Source organism: Trematomus bernacchii, unplaced genomic scaffold, assembly GCF_902827165.1.
Source record: "Trematomus bernacchii unplaced genomic scaffold, fTreBer1.1, whole genome shotgun sequence".
Classification (NCBI taxonomy): Eukaryota; Metazoa; Chordata; class Actinopteri; order Perciformes; family Nototheniidae; genus Trematomus; species Trematomus bernacchii.
Genome location: NW_022987739.1, coordinates 29,562,825 through 29,588,577, shown reverse-complemented (window position 1 = coordinate 29,588,577; position 25,753 = coordinate 29,562,825). Strand labels below are relative to the sequence as shown.

Genomic DNA, 25,753 nt, shown 5'->3' with positions numbered 1-25,753 from the left:
ATTTTGGTTCAGTTCCCCTCTTCAGACAATGGTTAATAAATAGGAAATAGGAGTTTCTTTTACATCCCCAATCTGCTCTGAAGTCCATCTGTTCTGCACCGGTTTCAAATTACGGTAACACTTTATATTAAGGTACACAAATTAACCATCAACTACTTGTTAATTAACATGCATATTAGCAATATATTGGCTCTTTATTAGTCATTATAAAACACGTATTAATGCCTTATTCTACATGACCATATTCTACAAGTAATAAGCCATAAGTTGAGAGTTTTTCCTCAATAACCCTCTAATTAGTGCTTATTTATTGCAAGTACATGAGTTTTGGTCTTAATATGCTCTGCTCAGACACAATTAACACTTATAGTTTCATGTCTTGTTACATAAGAATAGATCATATTAAGTGTTATTATGGGAGAACTACTATTCTTGTGGTACTGCTGCCTTATTAGGCCCATATTGAGCAGCGCACATTAAGACCAAAACTCATGGACAAAAACTTCCTTACTTGCAATAAACAAGCACTTGAATTTGTGTACCTTTTATATGAATTGTTACCCAAATTACAAATATTGAACATGATCTGATATCTAGTTGTTAGTGTGGAAACCCAGAGGACACAATATGGGGTCTCTCACAGTTTTGTCATCGGTTACGACTTGATTTTTGCTAGCATCATTACAACGCTACTTGACATTTTTTGGATGAACCTACCCAAAACAGAGCACTCTTATAAACACGGTTGCCAACAATTGCTAGAGGCTTTTACTATAAAAGGGAAATGGAATTAAACAGAAACAGGGCTGTGAAAACACAAAAAGGCAGGACTGTTGAGTGGTCAGCTGACATACACCTCAGCATAATTGAAGCCTCAGTCTGGTACAGAAACCAGTAACTTCAGCATGTGTTAAATCCACAAATCCAGCCATACAAACGTATATATATCAGTTATTGGCGTCTGTCAAAGTTTAAGGTAGCCCAGGTGAGGCCTGTCTGCTGTTTTCCCCTTGATGATGAGGGCAACCTTTCACAGCCCTGACCTTCAGCTCTTTACATTCAGTATTCACGGTGGACTGATCTCAACAAGATAACATGAATCACACGGCAAATGTTAGATCTGACACAGTTCAGCCTCATTTGCATCTTAAATGTAATAGGTCAAAACCCCTTGAAGCCATGTTCTAATGGGTGCCATGGAGGATAATCCCAGTAAAGGACAGGCTGATGGGATCGTGTAGCTCCGTGGATCACCAGGAGATGTCACTCTTTGCTTTGCAGTAGTGGAGATAAAACAGACCTGACTCAGATCAGCTTTGTTTGGTGACCTGTGTTTGTGCTGGTTCATGAACAGGATATTAAGTCATATTATAAGTATGCTTAAGATCAGGGGTGTCCAAACAATTTTCACTGAGGGCCACATAAAGAAAAATATAGGAAGGGCTCGGCCAATTTCATTTCATTTCAAACCTTTATTTAACCAGATGGTCCCATTGAGATCATATATCTCTTTTTCAAGGGAGACCTGCAGCATATAGGTTCCACATGAAACATAAAACAATAAAGGACATCATACATTATATTTACAGGATCCATTTACATAGTTATAGACATTTACAAGTACCCATAGTATCAACGAGCATTTCATTTAGCCTAGCTTTAAAAACATGCAGAGGAATGAGATTGCTCAGTTTCAATTCTTGCAATCACTAGAGGTGAGGTGTATTGCCTCATAAGTTACGTTATGAGTTAGCAAAATCAATCAAATGTAGGTAAATTATTCTTGATAATTGAATATGCTTAAAAAACACAACAGCTTTCCATAGGGTTTGATTTATTTTGTTGTTTTTGTTATGCAAATAAGTTATTTGGCTTTTTCTTATCAACTAAGATTTGTTAGAACATTTTTTCAACTTTAATTGGCAGAATTTATTTGAAAAGTGTGATTGATAACACATGAATAACACTGTGTTATATATTAAGATGTACAATATAAGACAAGCACAAGTTTCACGTGTGGGCTATGTTCAATTATACTTTTAGAATTTGTTGCGGGCCAATTAAAATGAACCGTAGTTTGGACACGCCTGCTTTAGATAATGATGATGTGATGAGTTCAAGGACATTGCAAGAGCCATCAAACACGGCATTTTACAAAGTTTCCCCGTTTAGAAGTTCCCTCGACAGCCTCCTGCAGATCTGCGATTGTTCCTCATGGTCTTTCATGTTTGAAAGGCGCCTTAACTTCATTTTCTTTTTAAGACACAAGCGTCTTGAGGAAGTAACGCCTTTATACCTTTTTGATTTGAGTTTTAAGATCTTTTTTTGTTGCAGGGAAATCAAAGAAATGTTGTGTAAGTTCCTCGACTTTTATAACAAAGATCTGCTGTGTATCTCCCACATTTCTGAAGAAGTGTTTGTTTGGTGAAGTTCACATAAGGAGAGAAAACGCTGTGATTAGACCTCGCTGTGATTAGGTCGGCACTCAAATCAAAGATATGACATTTTTTCTACCCACCTCATTCCCTTGTGTTTGCGCGCTTTCACTCGCTGTTTTCTCTGCCTCTGTTCTGTATTTAAATACGTAGATAAATATAATCTTGTGTGATTGGTAAGTGTCCATCAGTGGGATCTTAGACTCACTCAGACACTGATTGGAAAAGTCCCGTCATGAGACAAACACTGAATTGTTTGGCCTTTTTGAGATGGAAACATTTTGTCTGTTGTCCCCGGTCAGATTCTGTGTGACAGGGTTCATCAATACTGATTAAATAAATCATCCAGTTTGCCTTCGCCCCATGGGACAACTCGTCCTCGTGGTACTCTCCATCGGTCCTCATCACCTGTCACATTAAAGGCAATCTTCATAGCCTGAGAGCACAGACAGAAACACTCGGGACTGAACTTCAATCAAGTACTGAACAAACTTTGTAATGCAGAGTTTTCAAAAGTTCTGAAAGTTCAATCAAAGTGCTTATAATATGAGTTAGATGTTCAGATATATAACCTTTAATATCATTTTTAAACAAGGTTGTACTGCAGCGTTTTGTGTTGAGGGAGCACGAAAGGATTTAAGGAGATTGGCTTCTTTTGTTGCCAGGTTTTTCTTAAATCGAAAGAGAAGAATGTTTAGAAAATGTCCAACTAGATGTAGTTGGAGATAGAGACACTTCTACAAAGAAAGAAGGAGTAGGGTGAATAAAAAGTAAGAGCAACAGTATTTAGGAGCTGCTGGTGTGTTAGTTATTCTCTGAACGCTACAGTTTGTACGCTGCCGTGACACTTCAGGGTGTCCGCGGGGTCTTAAAAAGTATTAAAAGTTGATAAATCAATTTAGCGAATATTAAGGCTATTAAACTGCATTTTCCAAGGTATCACATTTTGTAGCTTGTTTTCAATAAGTATATAAATTGTCCAAAGAGGTTGTATTCTACAGTCTGCCTGAATGTAATCATTGCGTAGGTGTGTAGTGTGATTCTGTGTAGTTTATTTATGGCATCCCGTTGGATTTGACGTCATCTGAACAGGACATCGCACGCTCACTGCTTGATAGCGCGCGAAGGTCCGTTTACGCCGGTTGTTAAACAGCATCGTTATGGGGAAATGCAAGTCTGCGTCCAAATGGTTGGAAGATAAGGAGGAAGGACAATCAATACTGTATATAGTCAATGTGAGGTAAAGTGTGTCGCCAATGTAACCGGTTAGAACTCCAAGTGGAGCGATGAGGTCTTAAAATGTATGGAAAGGGTCTTAAAAAAGGTCTTAAAAGGTGTTACATCTGACTTCAGGATTCCTGCATATACCCTGCACTTTATCCTTGAACCAAAGAGACAGTGGAAAGCAAAGGTAAAGAGTCAGAGTGCAGAGAAATGTAAGCACACAGACAGTTAGACAAACTGGTGTTAGTCTGCTTTAAGCCTGAAGAGTTTTATTTTTAAATGTAGTTTGGGATATTGAACATTCACACTTTTTTGTTAATGAACGAAGCACATTGTAGAGACAATTGTTGTCTGATTTCTCTCAAGATTTGATTCACTTATTCCCTGATCGCATAGTTATTGAAATAAGAATAACTATTAGCAGTGTTGGGTTGTATTTAATTTAGACACATTCATGTATGGCTTTTTTAAACATTTGCAACTCCAATTTTCTTCTAGAAAAATACGTTCCTACTTCTCACAGTGTGGTAGCAGTTTTCTATTTGTACGGTATAATGTCAGCACTAGTATTGAGTCCTGTCTGAATATAGCTGTCATTGCCACACAGGTGGATTTTCTAAATTGTCACAACGATGGTTTGACATTGATAGACGCCAGAAGCCTGTGTCAGTGAGTCTCAAAACAGTTTCATAAAGCCAGTTTTTTTTTTTTACTTAGGTCTTTTATAATATTTATTGGTTTAATATTGTAGGGGAGTTGTCGTATGCCCGTGGATCTGAACATATTATTACATTTTTACTGAAATAATTGGTGTTATTCAGTCTTCCAAATTGGTGTTAACTCGGTCGTGAAGTTAAGTTTGAATAACGTTACAAACATCCAGTCTTCTCCCTCCAGCCTGCACTTATGTTGAATAAGAATCAGCTGACGTTTTTAAGCTGTCAAATTTCAAATCTTAATGTAGAAAAACCAAAGACGGTATAGAATACAGACTAAATACTTTAACCAAGAATCCCTGTTTGTCCTGCTTCACCCTTTTCATTTTCTCCCGGCGCCACCCAGTGGTGGAAGAAGTATTCAGATGCTTTAGTAAAAGTACCTATTGTGGGGGAAACTTCTGAAGCAATTGGAGTCAGGACTCAAAGAGAGACACGATGGAGAGCTGGAGCTTTGATGGCAAACACTGACGGTTTATTTGGAGCTTCGGCCGGAGAATTCACACGACATGTCACGGGCCACGGTCTGACCACACGGTAGAGATGCCACAATCAATTCTGCAGACCCCTCCTGTAGCTCCAGGTTTGAACTAGTTCAGAGTGTAATAATCAATATTCTTCAATAGATAGACTAAACATCTGAGGACACTGAATCACATTTGTTGTTGCTTATGGCTCGAGGTCATCTACACCCCGAGAAGGATGTGTTCCAGGTGTCCCACAACAATAACTATTTCTGACCAACAGTTGACCGGTCATAAGCTGGCAACAACAATGCGCCCAAGCTGCTCCTCCTTAAGAGAGATAGCAGCAATACCCGTAGAACTATGCCATGGGAAACAGTGTTTCCCACAGAAGCCTGTGACCTAAGATTTTCAACGACATAATTACTCTGTAGCTATGTTAGTTTGACAATAAAGAACCTTGAACCTTGAACCTTGAAGCTTGAATTTTATTCTATTTGTGGAGGCACCGCACCCCCCCTCCCCCCCCCCCCTCAAATAACAAAATACATGCGAGTTCATGGCTACTGTAGACAACGTTCTTGTTGCTCTGTGTTGCGTTGTTATTGAGTGAGACACACCGGAGTTGAGGGCACACTAGTAGTGGTGTTCCAGGCGGGATTTGAACTCACAACCTTCCGATCATCAGCCCACCTCACTATCCATTAGACCACCAAAAAATAAATACAAATATTATTATTATTATTTCTTTGAATGAGATCCATTTGTGGCGGACGATATTTAATTGTGGCGGCAAATAAATAAATCACTGTCTGGGAAACACTGGGAAAGGAGACAGTGAAAAGAGAAAATTATGAACTGTGTCAAAGGTTGAATACCTAAGCAAATCATTCCCCAACACCTATACATTATTGTCAAATTACTTTATTACAAGTTAAACTCCTGCATTCAAAATCTTACTTAAGTAAAAGTACTATAGTAAGTATTATCAGCTAAATGTTCTTGAAGTATAAAAAGTAAAAGTAATCATTGTGCAGAAATATGTCCTTTACATGTGTATATAATTATATTTATACATGTGACATTTCTAGATGATATCGTTGCATTTCTTAGCATTTTACTGTTGTAGACAAACACAGTTCTGACTTTGTGTAAACATTTTTTATATCTTGACTCTTTTGTGACTTAAAAAGTTAGTTCACTCGGAACATTTTTAGAGATGCATTTTGTTAAAAATACATTATTTCCATTTTCTTTTTACTGTTTTTATTGTGTTTTGTTTATTTTACAATAATGAACAGAAGCAGACAGGGTCATCCTGGGTAAAAAGAAATGCTTACTATGTTGTAGAAAATATTATGCATAATATACATACATACAAAACGTACTTGCACACATATCTATACAATCGTATACACATGTATCTCCTAAGATGCTCCAACAGTATGTGTAACATTATTTCCATTTTGGATGCAGTGTAGTCTGCTGAGCTCACAGACAATCAGCCGTGTCTCAGACAGGCCGTGTTGGAGGGATATTTTAAAGAACATCTGTCTCACACCGCTCAGTCTGAAGCTGCACAAGTGCGACTGTACTTTGACATGTGCTGGACTCTGTCTGTTTTCTACCATCATCAGAAATAATTACACCTCATTTTCATTCCTTAGCATGTCATTATCTCATCATCAGATATTATTAAATGCTTCATTATTCTGTTTTTACACTGGTAGCAAGGAGGCTCATTGCAACAGCCGACTTTGTAGTAATAGGAACCACACAAAAGAAAGGCATTTGTAATACATTTCTTTCAGTCAAATAAGAGTCCTAGACAGTGAGCAAAAAAAACAGCTTTTCTGTAAAATGTGCCTCAAACTTATGATTTCTGATTGTATTTGTCTACATTCTCTTGAGGTCACAAGGTCACAGCACCATGTCCAGGTGGAAGATTTATTTTGGTTGAATGCCATCGCCCATTAAATCTGTTTAAATCCCATGGCTGGATGCCAAAACGCAACAGAATTAGTTTAGAGTTTTATTATGACTATGCCATTACATAAAAGGCATTTTAGTTCTAAAGAGAGTGACCTTGAGTTGTTTCGTGTGATTTATACATCTACATGTATCCAAAGAGCACCTTAAACAAAACTTGTTCTGAGTGCAGGAAGTCCTCCTACCCAGACATGTTTAAACTCCTGATTAGGTTGTTTTCTGAACCTTTTAAAGGCGTCACAGTCCTCCACCTGAGTGTCGTGCAACGTCCCTGCAACAGCTGGCAGCAGAAAGCTCACCTATGTTCAGGGACATCGTTGAGTTAAATATCATATGGGATCAGATTTCCATTAATAGTAGATTTTCAAGGTCACTGCGGATGCACACAATTCAGACTCAACCTTCCAGAGACAGAAAACGTCATGACAGAAGCTGAAAGCAGCCGAGCTGAGAGAAATAGATTTGCCACATCTGGGTAGCTGTTAGATTTTAATGAGACAGATACACCTAAGTACCTTCAGTGTCTGGTGTCACCATTATCGTATAATAACCTTATTGTTATTCTTTAACATGCGGAAATGTATTTGGAGTGTGAACCCTCATTACACCATTATAATAACTGACATCGAGCGGTGCAAGGATGAGTTTTAAAACCCAGAAATGAGTCAGCATTTGACCACTTTTGGTTCCATGTCTCCCAAATCAACGTTTTTCTGAATTTGCTTTTGGTTAGATGCCTGAAATAGATCTGTGATTAACACAAGCTGAAGATATTGTTTTGTTCAACAACATAAAATACATCAGTGAATACCCCACTCAATATACAGTATGTCTTAAGTTGCTAACAAGTGTAAATGAGAGTACTGAACGTCATCGCTCCTCCGCTCATTAGCCACCTTTAGCTTAGCTTTGGAAGTCATGTGATTGTGATGTAGTTTGTTTATAGCCTGATATTGGCTTTTGTACAGTTCTGGTGATTGCGTTTTTAGCTTAAAAAATCATAAAAGAGGTGTTAATATGTGGAGATTATCTTGCTGGACGTAACACAAAAACGTTTGTTTGGCACACATCTTATTTCTGCAATATTCCAAAATCCAATGAAAAAAATTAAATGCTAACTGCTAATGCTAACTACAAAATAAGTCGTCACTGCCACACTTTATTGGCTGTCCATTATGCAGGAGAAATGTTTTTTAAATTTGAAATGTTCTTATATTTTTATTGTAGACACATAGAAAAGAAATCCGGTACATTGATAGGAACCTGAGTTACAAATGTTCCACAGTTCAAAGCTACTAGTCTTCAGCTTAGTCTCTACTATTGTACATCAATTGACAAGCAATACATAGTTGATCTTCACTTGAAGGCGTACAATATTTAAACCACATTTATAACCAAAACAGACCATGTAGCCAACATTTAAGAGAGTGTTGTACAGACTAAAGAAATGTTTTTAATATCACAACACTACTTTCCAACAACCTGGTGATGTTCTTTCTTTTGTTTTTGCTGTTTCTGGTCAATTAAAAATGATTTCCTCCTCCCTCCTGTAACAGGTTGATACACGGGGGCCAGTTGCTGAATGGTTTGGCCGGCCCTACCATAATGAGCGCCGGCCCCTTCCTCTCCACCACATGGTTCGCCCCGGACCAGAGAGCCACAGCGACGGCCGTGGCCTCCCTCTTCTCCTACCTGGGAGGCGCTGCTTCGTTTATAATCGGACCTCTGGTGGTCCCGGCCCCCAACAACACCCAGACGTTCACCTCTACGGTATCAGTGGGATACGAGAACTTCATCCGAGATAGGATCCAGATGATTATGTATGCAGGTACGAACGGAAAGCGAGAACTTCAGAGCAGTGGTGGTTCTAGACTCATTTTACTGGGGGGGCCAGTTATTTAATGAGAGGGGCACAATAAAAGCAGGTTAAAAAGACAAGACAGTATAAAGTAATTGTGTAAAATAAACATAAAATACAGTCAATAGGCGCTTTCACACCAAGTACTTTGCCGTACTTAGTTCCCAGTACTTAGTTCTGATGAACTAAAGAGCAGATCGCGTTCACACCGGAATAAGTCCCTGAGGGAGGATTAGGCAAATGAAGCCGCTGACGTCACTTCTTCTTCTTCTGCTTTGGGTTTACTGGCAGGCCGCAAACAACTTCACGGCGTATACTGCCACCCGAAGTCCCCGGCCGGAAGTCCCCGGAGTTGGGGACTGGCTTCAGTAGAAGCTGCTGGGACTCCCAGCAGCTTCTACTGAAGCCTTCCGAGGAAATCGCCAGAGTGCCGACACCTCCTCATCTCCACCTCTCCCATGTTTTTTTTTGTGTTGCCATAAGTTATTCTCTCTCCGTTGGTGCGCTGGGCTAATGCTAATGCTAATAATGCTAATGCGAGCAAATAAAATGGCGGCTTCACAAAACCTTTTGGGAGTTTTATGGGGCGTGGTTTGCAATCCGCCCAGCCAATCAGAAATGGGAACCTTTTTCTCCCACGAAAGTACCTGCTCTCTAGCAGGGACTGAAAAGGGGGTGGAAAGGTTCTCATGAACTAAGTTCTAGTTCCGTTTTTGTTTTTTTTGGTCTCTGATTTGATTTAGTTCCAATAAATCGTAATATTGTAACCTTTTTTTGGGATGGGGGCCACAGGGGGGGTCCCTGGTCAGTGTTACAAGGACACTGGCCCCTGTTGCCCCCCCCCTAGAACCGCCCCTGCTTCAGAGGGCACGAAGGATCGATAGCACATCATTTCTACATCATGTCAGCCCCGTCTAGGGACATAAAACATAAAAACAATCAGGCCGGGGGATCCAAAAATGTTGCACAAATGCCAAAAAAAGCCCAATTACACTGTTCATATCCGCCCTCTGCAAATTAGATCGCTGCGACTGTTATGCTTAACTGACTCAGAAAATTAAAAGCACGCTGAAAGGAGAAACAAGCGCGTTGTAATAGATTGAGGCTGCAGCTTTTTGTTCAACCCAAGGTAGTATTATTATTAAGTTTCAAAGGGAGAAAGCAGACACCCGTGTGTGCAACTAAAGTTTTAGAGGTCATCAAAAGAAAGATCAAAACGTCAGATCGATGTGAGGGAAAGAATAACAGGCAGCTGCTGCTCGATCAATCCGAGGGTTGAGAGGTTAAGAAAACAACCAAATAGGAAAAAAGTGTTTTTCTAAGTTTCATGAGTCTTTTAGATGTAACAGTGACTTGTTTTAATTGTGAAATGATTCTTACTGTCTTATATTTGTAATAACATGTGTGTCTTTTATCTTTTGCCCCTGTTCTCCGGCAGAGTTAGCTACGATTGCTGTGCTCTTCGTGGCCGTCCTGATTTATTTCCCGGCCCGTCCACCCGTCCCTCCCAGTGTGGCGGCTGCGAGCCAGAGACTCAGTTACAGGAGCAGCATCTGCAGACTTCTGAGGTACAACCACACACACACACACACACACACACACACACACACACACACACACACACACACACACACACACACACACACACACACACACACACACACACACACACACCTGGTGAAGGATATTGTGTTTAAAGAGGACATATTATGCTAATTTCCAGGTTCATATTTGTATTTTGTTCCTCTACTATTTTGAGCCCTGTCTGCTCCGATTGGTTAGCTAGCTGACTCTGTTGTGATTGGGCAACCGCGTAGAGATGTCCCGCCCCTTAGCCTATGTTACAGAAGTAACCATTGGAGGCATTTCAGGTGTGTGGGAGAGAAACCCCCTGGAGGGAACACAGGGATTTTAGCCTTTGCAGACCATTTACATGCACAAAAACCAACTACAGGAAAGTGAAAACCCCCAAAAACCTAATAAGCCCTCTTCAAAAACAGTAGTCCACAAACCAATCATATACGTCACGGTGACTACCTCCTATCTTTATACACAATCTATGGTTGGCACTATTATTTCCATACATTATTCAGTATGCCTTACTTGACTTGTCCGTGATTACATTTGGGTTGTAGACGTGTGAAGCAAGTGAGGACTGCATTTGAAAATAATTCTCAGATGCTGTTTTGTTTTACGACCTTAGACTAAGGGAGCCGACAGGAGCAGATTTGTCTTATTTGCTGATGCATTGCGTGCTGCTTGTCTCTGAAAGTTGAAGTGACAGAGTCTTGCGCTGGAGAAGGATGAGGAATCTTAATGAAGGGGTCTGCCACTCACCATCTGCTTGGGTTGTTATCAAAGAGACCCCAGCCTCTCCCTCTAGATTAATTACTAAGCTATAATACACTGGTTGCTTCTGAAATCAACATCATCCTCTGCATCGGGGTCAACCTTCAGTGTATTCTCAAAGCGGCACTCATGCATGCGGTTACAGAAAGAAAGTCTATGATGACAAGGTCTTGAATCTCACTAGGGATGCGTTTATTGATGTTTCACAATCACCACCTTTGTCTATTTCCTCTCCGGGAAAGGAACAAGGGAAGAGCTTAGAGAGGAGGTAGGGACGGAGATTGAATCACTCTCCAGAGACACCCTGAAGATTGCAGCCTGTTACCAGGGGCGTCTATTTGTCAAAACAAGTTCACAACTAGAAGGCCTACTTTACTAGTGTGCCGCCTGCCAAATAATAAAATATGAACCTGTGTTTCTTATCAAATATAGGCAGTGGCCGTTCTAGACCAATTCTTTTGGGGGGGCTAGTTAAGGGGGACGCATTAGATGTGGGACAGAAAGACAATATTTAGGATGTCAACGCTTTTAGGTTAGTATAAAGTCCTCGTGCACAAAAAAACCCATAAAAGACCATGATTTAATTATTGTGTCAGTAACTTAGTTAAAAAGTTATTAAAAACCAAACAAAACACATTTTTGTTGACTTCAGCTTAAGTTAAAGCACAGTGTCTGTTGAACACAATCACAATTGATTTAATCAGACCCTTCTTTCGGAGGGGGGCCAAACGAGGATCCAAGTAAGTAAGTAAGTAAGTAAGTAAGTAAAATGTATTTATAAAGCGCTTTTCACAGACATAGTCACAAAGTGCTTGACAAAGCCTTAAAACATCATACGAATAAAGACGTGCTAAAAACACAATACATTGTGAAACACACAATACACAATAGAAACACAATAAACAATAAAAACATACAATCAAATAAAATAAAAGCACACAAGTTACCCAAACGCCTGCCCAAACAGGAATGTCTTTAAATGACATTTAAAAGAATCTACAAGCCTTGTCCAAGACCTTGCGTAAGCCTACCTTATGCAATGAGAAGATTGTTCACATATCGCTGTCGTGTCTTCCCATAACACCGTTGAAACAAGCATCCCACAATTATTATCCATATCTTAGTCCTGGTTGCAGGTTTTTCTCAAGATAAATTACTTGGTATGTTTTTCCAAACTAGTTCGTCTTACCATTGTTTAGTTTTATATTTTTAGTTGCTCCACCGTTCATAACCGGTGTTGGAGCTAACATTCACGTCTCTTCTGTCCTTCTTCCACATTTAACCACATTATATAAATAAATGAAACAAATCAATCTGAATGTAGGGGACATCATTGGCTATTTCCTTTTTGTAATATATTTTGTATTGACGTTTGGCAGCAAACAATTACACAGTGTTTTTTCAAGACATAGCAATTGTACATCTTAAGTTTGTCTGTCCGAAATGCCTTAATAAAATGTAGTAAAAAGTACGAACAATACGAACATTAGGGAGTGATCCTAACCCTAACCCTAAAAATAAAATCTCGCCTATGAGGTTTTACGAAATCAGTCCACTTTCTCCATCGTATCATTGGCTATTTCAAAGAGTGATGGGCACATGTCCCCACTGTAATTGCCCTTCACTCGTTCCACCAGGGCAGTCTTGGTCCAGCAGGCTCTGTTTGCCTTGCTTGTGGAGGAATGTTGCCTATGGCAGTGGCCGCAGATTAAAGGGGAAGGACACTCTGGGTGAGGGTAGCCGGGGAGTTGGCCTTGCCTTGTTGGCTACACTCTGTCCCCTGCAGAATGAAATATCTTCACTGCAGTGCCATGCTGTCCACAGTCCTCTGAGCAGCGCAGTGAGGCTTAACTCCCTGTAAAAGAGCTTCCTCGGATAGATGACAGGAACCAGGCTGATAGCAACCCAATGCATGGTTCTGGACAGATGCACATGCACACACACACACACACACACACACAGACCGGCCAACTTAACTAGGCCATGCAGCTGGGAGGGTTTCTGTTCCACCAGTGATAGGCAGCTTTCCAGTGAGGCTGTATCTCAATCCAGCAGCATCTAGACTTAGAGATATCCTGCAGGGACGGAGCAAACAGAAAACTGATTTCCGAGTCTAATGTTTCCATATGCGCTCATGCAGGTAGCAGACAGACCCTTTAGAAAGAATTGAATACAACTTTAAAGAGCCATGCATTTATATTTAATACAGAAAGATTGAAAGGGGCCCCATTCTGCTAATGTTCAGGTTCATATTAGTATGTAGTGTCTCTACTGTGACATGTCTGCATGCTTTAATGTCTGAAACCAGAGCCCAGTCTGCTCTGATTGGTTAGCTGGCCGGCTCTGTTGTGATTGGTCAACCGCTTAGAGATGTCCCGCCTCTTAGCCTATCAGGTACAATGTGTTGGAGCGCTAGCCAATAGAATCGTTGCCATTGCAGACCATTGACATGCACAAGAACCTATATAACACACTACAGGAAAGGGGAAACCCCAAAAAGCATCATAGGGTCTCTTTCATTTTAAGTCTCATTGCATTTATCAGTTTCCTTAACTGATTCAAATTTAAATACTAACATAAATCCACTGCGTGCTGCGATCGTGTTTTAATTACCTCAGACTTTGAAGCTTTTAGTGTGTTAATAATCACCACCAGTCACAGGTATTCCAAAACTCTACCTCGACATTCCTGATCATATCCCAGTGCTCTTTGTTCAAATGCCTCACTGAATTAACCACATTGTATTACATTACATGTCATTTAGCTAATGCTTTTATCCAAAGCAACTTACATACACTTTAATACCGGACACTATGGGGACAATTTAGGGTTAAGTATCTTCCCCAATGTCACTTCGACATTTCAACTGCAGAGGGTGGGGATTGGGCCGTTGGCTCTCTGATTGTTAGACGCCCATTAACTGGAAAAGCGCTATATAAATAACATGCAGTATTATTATTATTATTACTTGCTGTGTGACTAAAAACAAGATTTCTTCCATGATCTAATAAATGCAGCATAAATAATTTGTAATGACATTGATGGGTAAACTGTATTTATAGTGGATTGGTCACATGTGGATGATACCTGATCTGCTTAAAAATATCAGTATGGAGCCATCGGATTGGACCAGTCTGCATCCAGGAGCTGATACTATGCTTACATTTTGTAGCCTCATCAATTACAGCAGGTAGAAGCCAACTAGTCAGTTACTCTGCCTGATACACGTGTTTCTGTTAATCCATTTAGACTGTCAGAGTCTGAGCACTGGTTCATGATGTTCAGCATCATGTGTGCTTCCAGCTGTTCACATCTGCCTCCTCAGCAGCAGTCTAATTAGAGCCTGAATGTCTCTGCACGAGGTGTAAAAGTTAGCATTGTATTCTGATCACAGTGCGTGGGAATGCTCAACAGCCCAAAGCCCGAGTATTGATGATCCCCAGCCCCCTCACACTCACTGTAGCTCTGAAAGTTGTCGTCTTGATGCATTGATCTCCGGCCTGGTCTGCCAAGGACAAATGGCACTTAGCTGATGACACCGCCAGCTCAGGGGCTTCTTCGGAAATATTTTATTACCATCAGGAGAGGAAAGGGAAAACACATTTCCTCTCACTTACAAGTCTGCTAGCTCACATTTGGTTATCTAAATAAGCACCCGGACTCTGCAAAAGGTGCATGGATATTGATTTCTTGCTGTTATGGCAAGGTTAATGAAAAGGGTGCAGGGAGGAGGGCGAAGAGGGTGCTCCATCACGGTGCTTTTTATGACCGTCCCTCGATACTCTCCCCAAGGCCAAGTAGCTTCAGACTGCTTAGTACAAGACAGCAGTGTTTGTTTTTCTGCGGACTCAAAGCAGTCTGCGAATAAAAGACATTCATTGTTAGAAGTGAACCAGTGTCAGGAAAGGGAAAAGGGTGTGCATGTTTACAGCAACAGGGCTTTGTGTCTGGGGACAAGTTCCCTGTGTAGTCTGCAACACAAAGACTGTCTGTAGGTGTGTGTGTGAACTGTATCAGTGTGTGTGTTGAGCGTTTGAAGACATAGCGGGGATGCAGGATGCCCAAGGTGTTCTCCAGATGTCCCTCATGATACTGCTCGGGATGCCGCCTGCATTATAATGACCAAGAATATAAATCCAGGGTCCATAAGAAGAAAATGGAGCAGGAAAACCAAACGATCCATGAATCTGTCGCCTGCTGTGCCAGCCGCGGCTCATTTGTCAGTCGCCCAATGATTCTAATCATATTGTTTGGGTCGAGGCGGTGCCACTGATTTTAAATCAGCATGCCACCTCATTGGGCGAAGGTGATAATCGCGGGTGTTCCAAGTGATTGTAATTGGCTTGCATGTGATTGGAGGGGTGCCATAGATATGGATATGCATACATAACGAGGCATATGGAGGTGTCTCGTTCTCTTTGTGTTTCCTGTTGATCAGAGCACTCTGTGAGACATCAGCTGACAGCTCGGATCAGACCCTGCAGCTCAGGATCTGCAGCCTGAAGCTGTTCATTACAGCCGCGAGGGGATGCTTATTTTTATCACCTGTTCGTACAGTTTCATTTCACCTGATAGCTTCATAAGCAATACACTTAGCTAGTGTTGAGAAGATGCGCTGATTTATCAATGCGCCAATGGAAAGGAAAGTAGAACAACCTTAAGATAAGAATTACTTACTGCTTCAACCTTTATGATATTGTTGTAAATGAATAATGTTGCGTTTGACTCATTACAGTAAGTTGGTCTAGGGCAGAGGTCTGCAACCTTTACTATCAAAAGAGCCACTTTCCCCCTCTGCCACCAAATAAGGTTTTTTTTCTGGAGCCCCAAAACGTATTTGATAACACAGCTGTTGTTAAGTGAGGACAACATTGGCTGACTGAAATGTTATGTCCTCTAATGCGAATCTGCATGGTATTTCCTACCTGATGCCCCTAAACAAAAATTATATTTGCAGGATATTCAATCATTTTAACCTTATTTATTTTAAACTGAAAAGATAACAGACCTTAATCTGACCACCAAATGTGCACCAAACAAATCTAAATGTTCAAATTCTGTTACGCTTATACTCAAAGTAGTTTTAAAACTACTGACCCGACCCATTATAAGTCTGGACTGATCACTACTACTTCTACTCTAGTAGAAGTAGTCTAATTCTTCTAAACAAACTTCTGCGTGTTAAATACCAAACAAGAAACTGTGTCAATGAATCATTGATGTTCGGTGAACTATTTATTGGTTCCCTGTGGAGCTTGATTTGTATACTTGAAGTCAAGATATTTTTACCCAGAGGACAGCAATGGGACCAACCTGCCTACAAGATTATCCCAACAGTCTTTTTCTTAGAAGCTTTGAGTGTGTGTGGATAATAAATAAACCAGAGGGGAACAAAACAACAAACCAAAAATAACTGTAGGTCCAGCTATCAACTACAGTTTGTCCTACACTTTAAAGACATTCTGGAATAGTTCTTGTTTATCTCATCAAAGATGCTTTTTTATTATTTTATCTTAAGTTGTCCTTATTGTCTGTTTAAACAATCGGGATACATTTAGGTACTGTAAGAAAGACAGGCATCGTTTTGGCTTCAAGTGCATTGACAAACTGTGAATACAATAACTTATTTTGATGTCGTTGGCTTTGGGTTTTCATCTAGTGATTCATAGGCACACCTGAGGCCTGTACTACGAAGCTGGTTCAACTTAACCTGGATATGTTGGAGTTAGCCGGTTGGCCTAAGCCAAAACATACGCGCTGGCGCTAAGCTGTACTACGACGCCGGTTATCAAGTGGATCGCTCAAGCCAGCCGTGTCCTATCTAGTTAGGTGCGCGTTCACATGAAAGGGGTGGTATTTGGAGCATTCGACCAATCTCAAACACGGACAAGCGTACTGACAGCGCAGCGTCATACTTCCTGAATGAAAAGTGAACTTTAATATTAGTCAAATATGAAGAAGTTAAACTTTAAACATCCATGACTTAAACACTTTATCCAGGATAAAAGCCACATAGCTGCACCTGCAAGGTGAATACAGCTGGTAAAAGAAAAAGTGTTTGAATGCGTACATTAACAGGTTTATGAAATCACAGCCCCGTCCAAGACACGAGTGGATCTGACTTTAATTACATTTGACTCGAGTGTTTCGTCAACTTAATGTGTTGCTTAAAATAATACTTCTGCATACAGTATGTGACACTGTGAGTGTTGCACGGCCAGATACGGCTCAAGAAGCTGACTCAGATAAGGAAATATATGATACATTATGATGTGATATGATATGAATGATAATGGCACACATCGACGTCTGCACTCACAGTGCCGCGGACTGTACTTAATGTTACTCTGATCCGGTTACTTATGTTGTGGCAGATATTTAAGTAAGCTTTCTTAACGCTAATATTATAATAGTCAGATTGCTCTGAAGATGGGAGGGGATATTCTATTAATTTTCACGTTCACAGTCAGTTGATTTTTGCCGGCCGTCTTTCCTGCAACGGCAGTTTTTCTGTATTTCCTCTATCCTGTAATATGAATTGATCGCTTTAAACTCCGCACACGGAGCTCTGATTGGTCAGCAGGCGGTGCTTTCACTGAGTTGATCTCTTAGCCTGCCACCTAACCTGCTCCGGAGCAGGTTTGCCGCTCAGCATAAGTTACCATGGAGATCTAGCCCGCTAAAAAGAGAACCAGCGTCGTAGGACCGGAAAGCCCGAGATTTCCCTGAATTTAGCCGGCTAAGCAAAAATCCAGCTTCGTAGTACAGGCCTCTGTTCAAAGCACTCATTCATATGGGAGAATCAGCACACAGACAATTGACTTGTAAGACTCTTTATGTGAATTGAATTTTAAATCTGTGTCTCCTTTAGTAACGTGCGCTTCCTGATGATAGCGCTGGCCTATGCGGTCCCCACAGGAGTGATCGCCGGCTGGACAGGAGTCCTGGACATGGTGCTTACACCCGCTAAAATCAGCCAGGTAAGCAACAAACGCACGCACACACACACACACATAGACGGCCAGTCCACGCCTTTACTTGAAAAGTTTAACAACTTATTTTTTGTGTCACAGCTCTCAATAAGATGTATTTGTCTTTTTAATATTTCAAAAGAAAAATACATCTGATTGACACAGAGAATTATATATAACCTTTTTCTTTTTAATATGTCCATTTTAACAAGTAGGCACCTTTGGTTTGGAGACCATTGTTTTTTGTCCACATTTTGCAAAAAACTCATCCGTACAGGCAATTTCCAAAAACCCTACGATCAAAGAGTTTGAAGTTGATTGAATCGTGAGCACTTATTCTCTGGTCTTCAATTTGTTTACCCTTCAGGTGGTTAGTTGTTGCATGACAGAGAAACAGAAGCTCCTCTTGAATATATCTGCATTACACTGTGCCAGGATTTCACAGAGCTTTCTTCAAGTATATCCCTCTCACAAGATCCACAGAACAAATCGCTTTCTCTTCTGGCTGCATCTTGAAGTACCTTTCAGAAACTTATTTTGTCTCCTGCCTGTTATTATCCATCTGGCGCTCTTTAATGCCAGCGCATATAAATACAGGATAGCTACTTAAAGTAGAGCCGATATACTGGAGATGTTGAGGTATAATTAACCCCAAGGCTCCTGTACTAACATGAGAAGTATATTACTGTTAAGAAAGGCCTCCAGATAGCAGAACATTACTATTACATTAGCCATATTCTGCTGATGTCCAGGTGTATATCAGTATGTAGTGTCTCTACTTTAAAGAGTCCTCTCCTGCTGATGTTCAGGTGTATATCAGTATGTAGTGTCTCTACTTTAAAGAGTCCTCTCCTGCTGATGTTCAGGTGTATATCAGTATGTAGTGTCTCTACTTTAAAGAATCCTCTCCTGCTGATGTTCAGGTGTATATCAGTATGTAGTGTCTCTACTTTAAAGAGTCCTCTCCTGCTGATGTTCAGGTGTATATCAGTATGTAGTGTCTCTACTTTAAAGAGTCCTCTCCTGCTGATGTTCAGGTGTATATCAGTATGTAGTGTCTCTACTTTAAAGAGTCCTCTCCTGCTGATGTGCAGGTGTATATCAGTATGTAGTGTCTCTACTTTAAAGAGTCCTCTCCTGCTGATGTTCAGGTGTATATCAGTATGTAGTGTCTCTACTTTAAAGAGTCCTCTCCTGCTGATGTGCAGGTGTATATCAGTATGTAGTGTCTCTACTTTAAAGAGTCCTCTCCTGATGATGTTCAGGTGTATATCAGTATGTAGTGTCTCTACTTTAAAGAGTCCTCTCCTGCTGATGTTCAGGTGTATATCAGTATGTAGTGTCTCTACTTTAAAGAGTCCTCTCCTGATGATGTTCAGGTGTATATCAGTATGTAGTGTCTCCACTTTAAAGAGTCCTCTCCTGCTGATGTTCAGGTGTATATCAGTATGTAGTGTCTCTACTTTAAAGAGTCCTCTCCTGCTGATGTTCAGGTGTATATCAGTATGTAGTGTCTCTACTTTAAAGAGTCCTCTCCTGATGATGTTCAGGTGTATATCAGTATGTAGTGTCTCCACTTTAAAGAGTCCTCTCCTGCTGATGTTCAGGTGTATATCAGTATGTAGTGTATCTACTTTAAAGAGTCCTCTCCTGATGATGTTCAGGTGTATATCAGTATGTAGTGTCTCTACTTTAAAGAGTTCTCTCCTGCTGATGTTCAGGTTAATATCAGTATGTAGTGTCTCTACTTTAAAGAGTCCTCTCCTGCTGATGTTCAGGTGTATATCAGTATGTAGTGTCTCTACTTTAAAGAGTCCTCTCCTGCTGATGTTCAGGTGTATATCAGTATGTAGTGTCTCTACTTTAAAGAGTCCTCTCCTGCTGATGTTCAGGTGTATATCAGTATGTAGTGTCTCTACTGGGACATGTCTCCATGCTTTAATGTTCAAAAAGCTCTTTATTTTTCTCATACTGCCTGTGCTGCAGCACCTCTTTTCACCCTCTGTCTGAAACCAGAGCCCAGTCTGCTCTGATTGGTTAGCTGGCCGGCTCTGTTGTGATTGGTCAACCGCTTAGAGATGTCCCGCCCAGGGCTCGAGCTTAAGGACCTCCCGTCGTCCCGGGGCCGAAAAAAATCGGGTCGGGGAGGATACAAATTAATTTTGGGACGAATTTGGGACGAGAGTTAAAATAAAAATACCCTGCTAACTCTACTACGAACGGCGATGAAAATGAAACTGACTGCACGTTTTGTGTAGCACACAGTTATTAAACCTCCTTGTCAACATAAACACACACAAAGCATTTAGCAACCCGCGAAATACACACACACACAGTACGTATAGCTACAGCTGTCAGCCAGCCGTACAGCTGTGATGTAACTACAATTTTTTTTACCCCGGAGCGGTGCGGAGAAACGAAACTTAACTTATGAAGCAGCTTTTGACGGCGCGCTATGCATGGGGCACCCGAGAGGGGGTTTCCAGACATGTCATTGCAGCTGAGATGAGAACTCTCCATCGCATGTAGTCCTTAGCAATATGCTGCGCCTCTCCCCATGTAGGGATGGGTACCGAGCCCCGGTATTAAACGGGCCCCGGGCCGGAATTATTAAAGACAGTGGTAGAGACATTTAAAACATATATGTCATATGTATTATTGCTACATGAACATTATATTGCAGTTTTAGTTTCGCCAACTCCGTTTCTAATATGCAATAAGACTACAAAATGCGTCTATGATGTATTTTCGATCTTATTTTCGATCTTTCCAATCCAGACGAGAGAGCTCTCTCCTGTGTGCGAGGGGGCGGGGCAGTTTGTAAAGGTCTCCTGACTGTGTTACAGACTGTCATCCTGGTTAGTGGTTACTCTGGGTTCTGTCTTCTGTCTTCAGGACAGAGTGTTGGATTTTGTTGTTAATCGGATGGGACTTGATTGGATTCAATATTAGAGCAACTTTCTCGCTTGTGTGTTTTTTTTAAATATATTTGGCCTTTGTTTATGTGTTTGACTGATTGACTCAAATAAAAAGGTTGATGAATTATCATCTAATGATTTGTATGATGTTTTATTTATGTTACAGGTCACTTTGAATGATTTTAACTAATGATAATGTAGAAAAACAAATATTTTAAATTCGGGACGGTCCACATTAATTTCGGGACGGCTTAGATTGTATTTCGGGACGGTTCCGGGAGGATGGTGAAAAAAGTTAGTCGAGAGCCCTGGTCCCGCCCCTTAGCCTATCACGTACAATGTGTTGGAGCAGAGCCAATAGAAGCACAAGTGTTACATAGTGATGTCAATATGTTCCGGAAGTTAACAAAGGAGTCCAATGAAGCCGTTTTAGGCAGGGGGGGGAAGTGTGTTGAAGAGAAAAGTCGCCTTGCAGACCATTTACATGCACTAAAACCTATATAAAACACGATGGGAAAGGGAAAACTACATTGAGCATAATAGGGCCTCTTTGCACTCGCTCTTTTGCCCTCTCTTAAAGTTATCTGTCCCTCACCATAAATCATATTTCAACTTAGAATTGTTCATTCTCTCTTTCTTCTACTTTACAATCAGCTTCTGTCCACCTGTGTTGAAGAGCCCAATCAGTGAGAATTCTCCATTTGCATTAATGCTCGCCATCTTCAGACAGAACAAAGAGGTAGACAAGTAGAGAGTGGTTCAGGTTGGAGAAAAAGCTCCGTATACTTTTACATCTCCCTGGTCTCGACACAGCCGACTGTCAGAAGATAAAGGCAGCATCCTTTCAAGGTTATCATCAGACAGGAGAGGAGATCACACCTCCATCTTTATACCTGAGCGAGGACACGCGCATGCCAACTTGTTCTTAGATTTCATTTGTTCTTGAAAGATTTCGTGCTAGCTAAGAAGAAAGTGTGTTATAAATAATAAGGTGACTTACAGGATATCCCCGGGGTAGAACACTTTGAGCTTAAAAATAAAACAGGATAGATGTGTTTCTAAACATAGGTGGAGGTGGAGGAGGACTAAAGCAGCAACAGATTTCTAACAAATGTTCTGAAGGCGTGGAGATGTTTTTTTTTAAAGTTAAACTGAGGTAAAGCAAATGCTGAACAGCCACATGCTCTAAAGAAATGAGAGGCAGCATTTACAAATTATTGAAAATGTTTTTTTTTATGTTTAAACAAAATTCAAGTTAAAGGGGTCGTACTAGGCTTTTTGGGGTTTTCCCTTTCCTTTAGACATCACTATGTAACACTCGCTCTCCTATTGGCTAGCGTTCCAACACATTGCTCCTAGTACTAGATTCCTAGTACTAGGATGGGTTCAAAGCAGAGAACAAATGTCACTGTGTGTGCTGTGTGCTCTGCATGTGTGACCATTAAAGAGGGTTTCATCCCTCCCAATATTATTATATATTATTATTGTACGTGATAGGCTAAGAGGCGGGACATCTCTAAGCGGTTGACCAATCACAACTGAGCCGGCCTGCTAACCAATCAGAGCAGACTGGGCTCTGGTTTCAGACAGAGGGTGAAAAGAGGTGCTGCAGCACAGGCAGTATGAGAACAATAAAGAGCTTTTTGAACATTAAAGCATGGAGACATGTAGAGACACTACATACTAATATACACCTGAACATCAGCAGGAGAGGACTCTTTAAAGTAGAGACACTACATACTGATATACACCTGAGCATCAGCAGGAGAGGACTCTTTAAAGTAGAGACACTACATACTGATATACACCTGGACATCAGCAGGAGAGGACTCTTTAAAGTAGAGACACTACATACTGATATACACCTGAACATCAGCAGGAGAGGACTCTTTAAAGTAGAGACACTACATACTGATATACACCTGAACATCAGCAGGAGAGGACTCTTTAAAGTAGAGACACTACATACTGATATACACCTGAACATCAGCAGGAGAGGACTCTTTAAAGTAGAGACACTACATACTGATATACACCTGAACATCAGCAGGAGAGGACTCTTTAAAGTAGAGACACTACATACTGATATACACCTGAACATCAGCAGGAGAGGACTCTTTAAAGTAGAGACACTACATACTGATATACACCTGAACATCAGCAGGAGAGGACTCTTTAAAGTAGAGACACTACATACTGATATACACCTGAACATCGGCAGGAGAGGACTCTTTAAAGTAGAGACACTACATACTGATATACACCTGAACATCAGCAGGAGAGGACTCTTTAAAGTAGAGACACTACATACTGATATACACCTGAACATCAGCAGGAGAGGACTCTTTAAAGTAGAGACACTACATACTGATATACACCTGAACATCAGCAGGAGAGGACTCTTTAAAGTAGAGACACTACATACTGATATACACCTGAACATCGGCAGGAGAGGACTCTTTAAAGTAGAGACACTACATACTGATATACACCTGAACATCAGCAGGAGAGGACTCTTTAAAGTAGAGACACTACATACTGATATAAACCTGAACATCAGCAGGAGAGGACTCTTTAAAGTAGAGACACTACATACTGATATACACCTGAACATCAGCAGGAGAGGACTCTTTAAAGTAGAGACACTACATACTGATATACACCTGAACATCAGCAGGAGAGGACTCTTTAAAGTAGAGACACTACATACTGATATACACCTGAAAAGGAGCAGAATACGGCCCCTTTAAGCTCATTATGAACCCACAGACCCAAATCACTTATCTACTATCTGCTGTAAGCTTCAGTCTGATCCGAAATCACAACAGAAAGATGTGATTCAGGCAGATAAATAAGCACTTTAGACTAACAAAAGATCGTACGTTTATATTTTGTTTCCTTCTGCCTCCAAACCTCCAATGCATTTTAGTTGCACAATTATTTTTGTTTTTGCTCTGTTCCCTCGCTCTATTATCTTTTTTCCTCAGCCTTAAAAAATGTGACTGACTGTTTCTCTGGTTAATTAAAAGTATGCGGTAAAAGCCTCAGGGCACAATGCATTGATGGCAAAATAGCAATTTCATACTTTCTATTAAGTTCCTCGTGCTTTCCAATAATTAGTTCATTTTGCTGCAAATTGGTGGTTACGTGCAGGTGTTCTCACAAACTGATGTGTACACCCTGGTTCTACTTTATTTTGCAGATAAATTATACATTGTCCTGCTTACAATGCTGTTCTTTTGTGTGTTGCACAAAGTGGTACAAATCACAATTAAGGACAGAATGATCATTACTCCGATCAGCGAAAGTGAGCACACTAATAACTTTAAAACTAAAAAGTCTTTATCGGCTTTTATGTGTGTCCAGAAACATTCCCAAGGTGTATTGTCATCATTTTCATCTCCTTCAAACTAGAAAGCATAGCATTATAAAATACTTGCATTGACCCATTACCTCTAATCCGGACACTTGTCTATTTTCCAATGTCTCAATAACTTGGAAGCTGTTATTAAACCAACCATAATAACAGAATTGTATTTTATTTTAATATGTGGTATTTGAGATCTGTCTCTTAAAAGACACAAAACGGGAGTCAAAGGGATTACTGAGCCAGAGCAGCTACTCAGAACTTCTACTACGGTACTTAATAGTGTGTTTTTGTAAGAGAATCTTTCCCAAAAATATGTTTTATGTAGAAAAAGAACGACATGTAGGCTGGGATATCTCTGCAGCTCCGCATAAAAATTGTATTCAAACACATATTTAGCTTTGAACAAATATCGTGCTGCCTGTGATTTGAATATTGCGCTAGACCTTTTTTGCCATTTCGATAACGATTTGATACATTGTGCATGTGTAGCATGTGTCAGTCTGTCATCATACAAAGTGTAGCTCCAGTAGGAGTTATCAATGCAGGCGAGATCCTCCTCCGAATGGACCGGATCTCGTCCTGCATGCTCATTTCCAGCTTAAGTGCAACACCTACGTCCTGTCGCTCTCCGGATCTGATGTAATGCAAACCTCCTACGGGCCAATTTCCATCCATCATGGTTTATTTGCACTCTCTGTCCTAGTTTCAGATTTCTGCTTATTCTTTTAGTGGTATTTCTCTTTCCTTTTCATTCCCTATCCATCTCCTCTGCTTCTCATGGGTGGCAGGTCTGGCAATCTTAGTCATATTCAATCATTACTTTTGTATTGCAGATATAAAGGGCTGTTTGAAGGTGCATATGTTTGATACGTTTTCTATCTGCTTCATGCAGTTATTAATCAGATTAGCAGATGTATAAGTCTTCAGTGTCTGACACCAATTCTAAGCTTTCTATTCAAATTTCAATTTCAAAGGTTTTAATGTCATATGCACATTAGGGCTGTTCCGAATACCATTTTTCGGGCTCCGGGTATTCGGTAGCAATCAGCAGCGAATATTCGGATATTCGGCGTGCGGGGGGACGGGGGCTTCAACACGTGTTTTTCGGTTTATTCAAGGGATTCATGTTTTTTATTTTTTACTTTTATTGTCATTACATAGTACAGGTACTAGTAACGAAACGGTTTCTCTGCATTTGACCCATCCTAGTGTTAGGAGCAGCATTGTGTTTGTTACTTTCGTTGCAGTTGTCTTAAGTGTAATTTGGCTTGGCTTCCTATTTTGTATGGACATGCTTTTGAAGGAGAGTTAGCGCTGTTGACAGGAAGTTGTTGTTGCTATGGAAACAACGTGACGGAGAAAAGTAATATCTAGCCTACATATAAAGACGGGAGAAAGCAAACGATAACGTTTATGGTTAAGTGTTAGCACCCCCCTAAGAGGCAGAAGCTCTTACGTT

General features: G+C 40.6%; 1 protein-coding gene across 1 annotated transcript in view; it reads left to right on the top strand.

Moving 5' to 3' along the window:
• Positions 1-25,753, top strand: part of slc49a4 (solute carrier family 49 member 4) — an 80,052-nt gene that overhangs the window by 15,895 nt on the left and 38,404 nt on the right. The window contains 3 exon segments of the mRNA XM_034147145.1: positions 8,385-8,656; positions 10,125-10,254; positions 17,907-18,015. Coding sequence (XP_034003036.1) covers positions 8,385-8,656; positions 10,125-10,254; positions 17,907-18,015 — 511 coding nt within the window.